The sequence below is a fragment of the Callorhinchus milii genome, unplaced genomic scaffold (genome assembly GCF_018977255.1).
Source record: "Callorhinchus milii isolate IMCB2004 unplaced genomic scaffold, IMCB_Cmil_1.0 Scaffold7, whole genome shotgun sequence".
In the NCBI taxonomy this organism is placed as follows: Eukaryota; Metazoa; Chordata; class Chondrichthyes; order Chimaeriformes; family Callorhinchidae; genus Callorhinchus; species Callorhinchus milii.
Window position 1 is genome coordinate 25,241,380 of NW_024704748.1, and position 11,324 is coordinate 25,252,703.

Here is an 11,324-nt window from a genome sequence, read left to right on the forward strand (position 1 = left end):
AAGCAACAAAGCTGGACTTATTTAAGAAACATCTTGATGCTGTAATGGTTCGGGTGGGCATTCGGGAAGATTGAGATCAAATGGACTAAAGCACCCATTGGTACTTCTGATCTTTTAATTCATATAATTTGTTTCAGAGCAATCTGAATATTCTAGTCTATGGGGATAATGTGCTTAATGTTTTCTTCAGTTTATTTTTAGCTAAATTACTTACCGTCAGTGGAGTGACATTAATTTATTGCCACCAACTATTTGCACACCATTTGAAGCTTTTGTTTCTCTGTTTCTCTTTCACCACAATAAACATTACATAATGTTAATTTATCACAGGCCCTGCATGGCCAATCTCTTGTGGGTGATAAGGCCTTTTTGCTGTCAAATTTCTCTTGTTTTGCCTTGTTTACGGGATCAATTTGTCAAAACATCTTGTAGTAATTTGCTTTCCCCCGCTTGAAGACAGCATATCAGCTGATAAAACAAGTTTGAAATTGGTTGCAGTAAAGACACAGATGATGGGTAAACACACCAAACCTAGTAGTTTATTGGATGTTCTACCCTAAATACTCCATGTTGTTCTCAGGACTTTGAAACTTTCATAAAGAATTTGTCTTTTTTTTGTTCTGAATCTATAAAATCTGAAGATGGTACAAATACTGTAGCAATTAAAAACTTCATATAAGGCAGTCTCATTGCTTCACAGCTGTTTGTGCAGAGAAGTTAGTAGTGTATGGATGCAATGCTTAGTAAAAGGAGGGCTTTGTTTATTCAGTGGGCATTCAGCACGGAATAGTTAAACCCCTTATTCTCTCAGCAAGTGGCTACTATTTTTTATTAATAAATGAAGAATGTTTAAATCAGGTCTTTTAATTAAAAGTAATAATAATTTCAGTGTCAGCAAGTTTTAAATTGACAGCAATTCAATAGAGTGCAATAATTTGTGTCTCATGCTGCCTTTTTATTTCCTTTCTTTTCACACACACAGTATTAATCTTCTTAATAACTCGTAATGTGGAGAATCTCTCTAGATTTTTTTCTTTCCGATAAGACTGTTTATGTTTTGTTTAGCAGTAAATTGTAACCAGGGACCTCATATAAATGACTGCAATTTTCAGCCCTCGCTGTGTTAATTTGGATAGAGAGCTGTGCTATTGTGTTGCGCAATCTTAAGAGGTCCTGACGGGGGGAAAACAAACCTTGTTTAGTAGCAGAAAGGTATTTGTCACAAGCTGAGATGCTCATTCATGCAGTGGCTTGATCAACATCTCTGGGGAAAAAACAAAATCCTGTAGATTAAATGTCAGGAATAAACCCCCCAATCGACTTACCTAGTTTTAAGCTTCTTATTCAATGAATGTTGTAATCTTTTAATTATGCTGAGTTTGGAACAGTTTCTGCGGAAAAAAATCCTTCAATCCAGTTGATCAGGAAGTCCTGGGATAGAGAAGCTAATTCATTGATGTGGTGGAATGCAAGGATTCAGGCTTGACTGAGCCAGTTGTACTAATTAGGCTGATTGATTCTGACACCTTGAGTGACTTGGTTCACAATGAGGTCCCAACGAACATCGCAATAAAAATAAATAAAGTTGTTCAGCGTGCAGCACCCAGAGCGATTGCTGAGCAACACCAATACTGCTTTATACTGGTGTTTTTTTTCTCAGAAACCACCTAATAATATACAATGGCTGCTTTGCCCCAAGTCTGAATCTGGCAAGACCCAACTCGAATCAAACGTTAGCACAAAAACAAAATACAGAGCTCCAGAGTCAAATAGCTGATAGCTGGCTTCCTTGTTCATCGTATCCTTTGGCAAACCCACATTTAAATGCAAGAAAAAGGTCAACAACAGCAACTTGCATTTATGTAGCATCCCTCACACAGCGTAGCGTCCCAAACTGCAGTATAAAGTCCCGTGCTGCCTCCTGTTTCACTCTAGATGGGTAAAATAAAAGGGGTGTAAGTTATCAGAATACATTTGTCCCAAGTATGTAGAGGCTCAGCCTTGTTGTCTTGCAAATTTCAAAGCTCTATTGATTTTATATTTCTGAGATCAGAAATAGAACATTAGCACAGACAGTGAATCACTCAAACGCAAGGATTGTTTGGAGATTTTTTCAAGTAGATATCATAGCTCCTCCAACCCCAACTATTATCAAGTGATTCTCCCAGATCCATCTTTTATTTATTTTATGAGATTAAACCAGAATTATTACTGACAATGGATCATTTAATAGTGGAGACTGGAGTGCTGGGATGGTTTCCGAGATAGTCAGTTAAGACCAGTGGCATCAGTCTCCTTTCCAGTATCATAGAATCATAGAATATTACAGCACAGATGGAGGCCATTCGGCCCATCGTACCTGTGCCAGCAATTCTTATTCTTCCGAGACAATGTTCCCGTGATCTAAAGAAGTTAAGATTTTAGACGTTGTAACACTAGTTTAGCTGAATATCTCCTCTTGTCAAAGAATAATAATAATAACAATCCTTGCATTTGATTGCATTTTCACGTCTTCTAGACATCTCAAAGCGCTTCACAGGATATGCTGTAAAGTGAATTGACTGTATACTTGTGGGCAAATTAAATACTCAATAATAGCCCCGTCAAATGTTTTAATATTCTAACTTGTTAAATGTTTGTCAAGTTGTTGTAGAATATCAACGGCGAATTGGCAATACTGAATAAATTGCTGAAGCTAGCACCACTCCAGCAGATTTCCTCAAGGCAGAGGTAGTGCTTTTTTCCAGCCAACTGTCAGCTTTTAATAGGGTTTTCCGGTCCTGATCTATTTTGTAAAAGACAAAAAGTGTAGGTTTTGTGCATTTTTTAAACAATAAGCACTTCAAACAACCTTAGCGCAACTATGCATTTCTTACTTGCATGTCCATTCAAGTCTGCAATGTCAGCACAGATCTGCTTTTACAAAGCACAAAATATTTGAGGATTAATCTTCTCATTTTTTGCACTTAGTCCTCACATCCGCACTAATCTCGATTAAAAAGGTGAATAATGGCAATGTTTACACATCACTTGTACTTTTGGGTAGACTCACAAAAGCATGTATAAGTATTGTGGAATATTCCTGTACAGATTTCTATGGCTTCTTAAATAACCCAGCTGAGACGAAAGAAACATCCTTACCTGTTGAACCTCAAGTGTGAATATTGGTTAGGACTGGATTGAACATTTTCCTAGTTTGGAGTCCTGGGCACTGCATTTGACTCATGAAAAATACCAAACTACTTGTTCTTTTAGGTGAATTAGATGTTAACCCAGTTTTGCCTTTACTTGCTTAGCATCTGCTCAAATGAAACCTTAGCCTTCTTTTACCTGGCGATTTTTTTCCTATATGACTTTGAAGAATTTTCAGGCAACCTTAAAGAAATTAAGCTCCCAAAATGTCCGCGTGCTGATAGTAACTAAGCTGTAATGAAAATGAGATCTGTGTGACAGCTGAAAGCTATCCTCAGGTGTTCTTTTGTGCATGTCTCAACCCTTTTGAAAACCTATAATTTTCTAGCAGCATGCACTTTAATTGCATTTCTTAGCCTGTAATTAACCTCTGCTAATGAGTGGTTTGAAAACATTTAACGTTAATTGTGTTTAATCCACTTACAGAAAATGTGTGTTTTGCCTTGTTACCAAGTTACAAAATGGTTTCCTGTTTTGATTCACAAAAACCTTTCTCGTGTGTGTTGGAAATTCTTGCCCAAAAGGGGAAAGTGCTGCCATCAGGATCCATTCTAAGAATTGGAACCGTTTTGAAGAATTCTGACCACTTTCAATGTCCTTTTACTTTGTTCCTGTTAAAACAAAACAAACCAAAAATGCTGAAAATGTCCAGCAAGTCAATGAGCATCTGAAACAGAAAGACAGATTCTTTCCGAGGTTTATCCTCATTAGAACTGATAACCGTAGAAGGTTCATAGCTTAACTCGAGCCTCCTGACATTGTTTTCATTAATCCACTTATACTAAATCTTTATAATCCTGGGGGTGGGGAGGAAAAAGATCACCAAAATTACGGTCAAAGTGCTAAGTCTTGAGGTGGGCTTTGAAAGTGTAGAGGGAGGAGGTGAGTCAAAGGGACTTTGGGATGGAGTTCTAGAGAATGGGGAACAATGGCTGAAATCTCGCCCGCCAATGGTAGGACAGAAAGGTGTAGTGTTAATTAACACCAATATTATACAGAACAAGCCTTCTTTCAGATGTTGCTCTGAGCACTTTTTGTAAAACCAAAGCAAACATATCTTAAAAAGTTCAGACTGAAAGGATGAAGGGCTAAGACCACCACCATGGAATTCAACCCCAGAGACTTTGGATCCTAAATCTCATCTGACTGACATCCCAGGGATCTTGACGCCACAGCGTAAATAAGAGGCTTTGGGGAAGAAAATTGGAAGAACAAAATCATTTTCCTAACAAAACTTGGATGACATCTGATTTAGGTTATGGTTTCAGTAAGGTTACTCGACACAAGAAAACAACTATCTATGTAAGGATTATTTGCAATTTTAAGAAGTCTAAAGATTTTGTTCCTTTGAGAGAATGACAACAGTAATGTTTTTGGTGTTTTATCATTATTCCTTCAACAAATATTTTGAAGTGCAAAGTATTACTGTGTATCCCTGAATGCTCAATGCAGGAAAACCTCTGGTGCAATGAAAGGGATTCAATCACTGAAAGGAATTAGGAGGAATTTTTTTTCAGGGTAATGGTGAAGCTGTGATGGAAACTTGTAGAGTTTCTATCATCACTCAGTTACATAACTTATTTGTAAATTACATAAAATTGGTTCTGTATTTTGCAAGATAATGGTTTTTCATGTTTCCAGAGAAGCTTTATTTGAAAAGGTAATTAAAAATTGCTTCTAAGCACCTACTGCACTGCATATTATTTAATCTACACAGGAGAAATGGAGCCCAATAATGAATCCATGTTATACAGTGATTTAAAAAAAAGATAATTAACCTTTTGACTACTGCATTTTTAAGAGAGAATAACAACAGTAATGTTTTTGAGGTTTACTTTATCATTATTCCTTCAATGAATGTTTGAACAGCGGGTTTGGGAAGTTTTCGGGTCGCATATCACAAGCAACCTTTTTTTTTAAAAAAAAGCCCAATTTTCTTCCCTCCTCTCCTGAAGGTACTGGCTTGAGCATGAGTTTCATGGGGCCAGCAGTCTTCTTGTACCTTATGCAACTAGTCCAAATTATTCATGTGTAAACTCAGACAGTGAATGTTAGTCAGAGACTATGCAACTGTATCAGGCATCAAAGCCAAGTCATTCCTGTCCAATTTCAACACACACACCTTTCCAAACAGATGTCACTGGACAGCAATCAGGTGCAGAAATCCTTGGATGTTTTTTTTCTTCCCCTCTTCCTTAACTCAAGCCACTAATTCCAATGGTGTTTCACTGTTGTCCTGGCTAATATCAGATCACACAGAAAATCTGTATCAAAACTGGTACTTTCCTGGTTCATGTGCTTCAGTTCTGCATAATATAGTAGTGTATCTGGAGCGTTTTTACCAACTGAGCCATTGGGAAGTCTAAAACATTAATACAGTCATAATGTTGCTCCAATATCAGCTGTATATTTACTCCAATAATAACTGATATTGTGTCTATGGATTTGACTGGAGTTTTCCAAGAGTTAAATTTCCCTTTCACTCTTTAACAGAATTGACTATTCCAATATGTCAGCTGCATACCAGATGGTAGATTTTCTTACCCGATTTGATCTACTGTAACAGTAGCAATGTATAATCATCTTTTATTTTTCTTTGAAACTATAAAAAGGACCCTTGATCACAAATATGAGGCTAGTAACCTTGTTTGTTTCCTTGGATGACTGAGACTTTCAGCACTGAGCACATTTGCAAGATATTAATACTTTATTCTTTTTATGGCATTAGTAAATCACAGTATTGGCAGAACAGGGACATCACTTAGGTTCTTGTAAATACCATTTATTAAATTATTCTATATGGTTTCCGTTGATTTTGTTTGAAGTATATTCTTCAGGATGTTCCTCCAGCCTGGGCAATCTACCTTTAATCTGTGCGTAGCGAAAGATTCCTGGAGATTACCTGAAAACATAGCAGCTAGGAATATGATAGCCCTTCCTTCCCAAAGAATAAACAAATGTAATATACTGAATTTAAACCAATATCTCCTCTTCCCCTCTCCCCTTCAAGCTATGTAGCCACAAAACATCACTAAGTCTTACAAACCAGGAAGGCTGCAGAATTGAATATCGTGTTATTAGCTGATCTCATTTGATGGGGTGGCCTTGGTGCCTCTGGGTTAGAAAGAGAGGAAGAATCAGCCAGAGTTCCTGCTTCTGATCAGTATCCAGAGATCTCTGCTGGAATGTGTGTGTGTGTATCGTGACCAGACAAGAACTGGACTGTGATGTACTCTGTGATGGAGTAGCTTGTCAACATTCAAGGTCAAGGTATTAATGATGGCTGTTTGAACTAGATAGCACAGAGTGAATGGTGCCTTGGAGTTTCATGCCTTCAGATTTTGAACTGAACACTCACCCTACCATGATAATGGGCTATATCAAGTGCATGAATTATTATTCTCCCATATTCAAGCAGAGATATCAACTCTCCTTATCCTTCCCTTTCTCCCCCCACCTCCCCTCCATATTTAAGTTTTAAAAATATAATGTTAACAAAGTTACTGGATAATGTGCTTATTTTAATGCAGGATTGTTTTTCCTGTGTTAAACCCCACCAGAGGAAGATGAGCTTCATGGAAAAGAACATTCATATTCATGTTGTGGCTTTAGTATATTTATAACAGTAAAATACAAGTAAATAGTCGCTTATCTGCAGTATACAGTCACGTGCGTTACTGATATCAGAGTGTGTGAAGTTCATTGTTTTTTTTAAAAATTAGAAAATATAAAAATGAATTTAAATGTCATAGTTATTTCACTCCCTTTCAAATATGTAAAACCAATGTAACAACAACAACAACAACTTGGGTTTATACTGCGCCCTCCACGCCGGATGGCGTCTCAGAGCACTTCACAGCAACGGATCCCGGGGCCGAGCCAGGGGGAGGGGGGGAAGGCGACCAAAGACGGGGTCGAAAAGAAAGGTCTTCAGCAGAGACCTGAAAATAGGAAAAGAGGGGGCGAGGCAGAGGGGGTGAGGAAGGCAGTTCCAGAGCCTCGGGGCATAGTGGCTGAAGGCACGGCCGCCGAGGGTGGAGCGGAGGACTCGGGGAACGAGGAGGAGGCCAGACCCGGAGGAACGAAGGAACGGGTACTGTTTTGAGGAGAGAGGAGGTCAGAGAGGTCGGGGGGTGCAGAGGAATGGAGGATTTGAAGGGTGAGGATGTAAAGTATTACTGAATGTAACGTAATGTCATAAGAAACATTGGTGATCCAGTACAGCCATCTTCATTGCTGTCTTTATTAAGCAACTACTATTGTGTTCTTTTGCAGATGATGAGAAGCGCCTGGATGACCTGAGCAGTGTGTTGGTTCTGTACAAGGGTACAGTCATGCCTTACACTATATATCGGAGGAAACAAAAGAAAGCCAATGATGAGGCGGTTGTACGACAATATGCAAATCTGGTCGGACGGACATGTGCGGAGCGGATGCTCTTGTATCGAAGCTAAATGTGGGTTTTATGTTCATAACATAGAGAGAAGAAAGTAAAACTTCTGAGCATAGTATTGTACGAAGCTCCTATTTAAAAAAAAACTACAAACAAAAAAAATTACAAACTCAGGCTAACCACTTCATAAATTCCACGTGTATAAGTGGAACTCTTACATTTTGTCTACTGTATTTCTCAAAGAATTGAGTCCTCGTGTTACAATCAGAAACAGTTTGAAGAAACCTTCCTATTGTGCATTTGGTTAAATAATATGTGGACGAGGATTTTTGAAAGAGAAAATTATCATTCGAAAATTGTCGGCAACGGGCAAGTTATGCTACTTCAGGAAAAACAAACCAAAACAGCTTGTTTTCAGCACTGATGTATGATATGTAAGGAAATATGAGTCACATTCAACCTTGTTAAGCAGTGATATTCATAAGCAAAACACAAGGTGTACTCCAGTGTAAGCCCCATGCATTTGACCTCAGGAGACTGATATTTTTGACCTTTGGATACAAGTAAGACCTGGTGGCAACAGAAGCCCAAACAATCTCCCTTTAGCAGCAGTGAGAATTTGTCCCCACATATAAGGAATTATTTACATGTGCAGCATTTCAATAACACAACAAAAGTGTGCAAAAACTTACCTGTTTATGCTTGGCTTAGTTTGAATAGGAATATTACTTTGTTTGTGTGTGTGATAAAAGCATTGATTCATACTAAATGCGTTACCCGCATCTGGGTCTCTACTCAAATGATCAACCACAGAATGATTGGCTCCAGTAGTAAGTGCGCTTCTTTCACACTCAACCATAGCATCCACATAGCAAGTTATCATTGAAGCACACAGAAAGGCTTATTGATAATGTATATACAGGTTCCAACAGGAGCCGCATGGCTGAAGCAGCATCTGTTCATGCTAGAGCAGCACTTTTCCCATAGCATTCCAAAGAAAACATTGAGTTGTTATGGAGGTGGCAAAGCTCACTGCACTGTGAACCATCATTGTGAATTGGGCCCAGTCAGAGGGCAAGGACAAGGTGGGAGTCCCATGAGTATTGCCTCCTGCACGGGAGCAATATTCAGCCGAAGAGAGGCATGTGGAAAAGGCAGACCAGAAAGAGACACAAATAGAAAGGTTGTAGGCATCCTTCCACAAGCCCTCCAAAACAGTGTCAGTGTGCGTAGAGGAGGCACAGTGGGAAGCGATTGGAATCGTATTAACAGGGTTAAACAACAACATGATTGCATTTATAGAGCGCCTTTCACGTCGGGAGGACGTCCCAAGGCGCTAGACAGTTGGGTCGGGACCAGAGCAGGGAGGAAATGGTCAGGGTGAGGGGAGGGAAGGGAGGGAGCGAGGAGGGGGTAGAGAGTCGTGAGGAGAGCTGAAGGTAATAAATCCTTGGTTAAAAACCAAGGATTTAGGATACAAAATGTATGGTGATTGCATCGTCACATAATGCTCTTATTTATCTGATTTGTCAACTGTGTGAGCTATCACCAGCCATGGGTGGGGGGGTGGGGGGGGGGACACCACAGCAGTTGGCAGGAATTATGTTTTGCCTCTAGATTAACCCTTCAGCTTCTGGAAGACTCCCATCTTCGTGGGATGACCACATTTTCAGGGTCATGCCCGGTTACTGAAAATAACACTAGTACAAAAATAAAGCTATTCATACTGAAGGATAGTTACTGTAATATTAGCGCTAAGCAGCTAAAATAATCCAATGGTAAATAAAGATGAAGCATTTAAACTTTTGTTACTAATACTCGCCCTATCAACATTTCTTCACTTGTGTTTTCTCTTCTGACTTTTTTTAAAAGAACCTACTCTCTAAGCAGTACTATACGTTCTACCAGAACAAGTCAATCACTTCTTTGGTGCAGTTGGTGGGTTTGAAGGTTGAGCAACCTGTGACTCTCAATAACAAGAATGTGAAGCGAGAATCTGAACCATTGCACTTGCTTCTGTACATTTACAAAACAAATCTGTGATGAATATAGTGTTTTCTTAGGTGCCAGCTAGGCTCAGTCAATATTACTGTAGCCTCTGGGTCAGAAGGTTGTGCGTTCTAGCCTCACACTGGGACTTGAGCTCATTCTCTAGGGCAGACATATTCAGCCACGGAGGCCAGACAAGAGGATAACGAATAACAGGACCCAGTAGGCTGGTTCCCTGTTTTTTTATAAAAATCCCGCCACTGACATCAGTTCCTGTGAACATGGCAACTGCCGACTTCACTTCCACCCACGCAAATTACCAGTGAAGCGCTTTGAGATGATCTGATGATATTAGCGTAATATCAAATGCAAAGATTATTTATTTGTTATGATAGGCATTTTAATCGCGCGCTGAAACTAACTGAGAAATCCTCACACTCATTTCAGTGGCGTATTGGTACATTACACTGCTGCAACAAACCTGGGCAATTATAATAATAATAATGTAATAATCCTTGCATTTGCCTTATCACATCAGCTGGACGTCTCAAAGTGCTTCACAGAATACACTGTAAAATAAATTGACTATGCCTTGTGGGCCAAACGCAGCAGCCAATTGCTAAGTTTGAAATAATGTTCAGAACTTGTGTGGCTATGTTATAAGTGAATGATGCAATCCTGTATAACTGTTTACAATCCTGGGTAATCTCAAATCTTACCAAAGGTTTGTGTAATATCATCAAATCCCTCAACATACTGACGTGTTGCACAGTATTCAAATAGACACGGTTTCAAATGATGTCATTGCTGTTCCAAAGCAATCCAACAACGGGTTTGTTTCCATGAATATCTGAGAGGCTCAACATTTATTTTCTCCAGCCCCAGAGGAATAATATTTGTGAATATTAGAAAAAGAAATTTAAATTCAAAAGAGAACAATCCAACTCTTTATTTACATACAGTGATCCTATAAGTTTCCTTACTCCACACGCCTAATAATAATCCCTTCAAAAAACCAAAAACAATAATTAAATTGGTCATTTTCAATTACGACTGTTTGTGGGACATTGCTGTGCGCAATTGGCTGCCGTGTTCGCCCACAAATATACAGTCAATTCACTTTACAGTGTGTTCTGTGAAGCGCTTTGGAACGTCCTCCCGACGTGAAAAGCGCTATATCAAATGCAAGGATTATTATTATTATTATTATTATAATCCCTTGATGCCTCTATTGTCAGCATTTTTTTTCTAGAAAACAAAATGTTGAGGTTTCTCCCACTGAGACAGAGGAGCAGTCTCTATGCTCTCAGGTGGTCCATATGGATGTGGTTTTCACAAATAACCAGCTGGCTAGATACAAGTACTTTCGCAGGATACTCTGCAGCGTTCAAGGTTTTCAAAGTAAAAACTCAAGTCAATATTGGGCCTGAGAGTCAGAAACTCACAAATGCCCTGCCCCATCTGCTCTCCTCTCCTCTCCTCTGCTCGTACTTCTTAAATGGTAGGCCTGTTGTTCTGCTTCACACTTCTTGAGTTTGATGTTTCTAAGTAAACAAAGGTTAAAAGGCAATACACATCATTCATTTGTGGTACATGTTGTTCCATTACTGAGTCTTGGGCAGTTTTAACGCTTGTACAAGTGCCTCTCACAAACTGTGAGCCACCTTATCAGATTTATTTCATTAGACACAAAATATGCAAGGTCCTGTACCTAAACCTGGCATTATCTTACTGTGCTTCAAGCAAAATA

At 39.1% G+C, this 11,324-nt stretch overlaps 1 protein-coding gene across 3 annotated transcripts in view; it reads left to right on the forward strand.

The window, feature by feature from the left end:
- LOC103185427 (arginyl-tRNA--protein transferase 1) overlaps window positions 1-8,900 on the forward strand; it is a 97,125-nt gene extending 88,225 nt beyond the window's left edge. For all 3 annotated transcript variants that reach the window (XM_042336741.1, XM_007903904.2, XM_007903905.2), the window contains one exon: window positions 7,468-8,900. In XM_042336741.1, coding sequence (XP_042192675.1) covers window positions 7,468-7,646 — 179 coding nt within the window. In that variant the 3' untranslated portion in view covers window positions 7,647-8,900. The remainder of the gene's footprint in view (window positions 1-7,467) is intronic.
- Window positions 8,901-11,324: the final 2,424 nt, after the last annotated feature.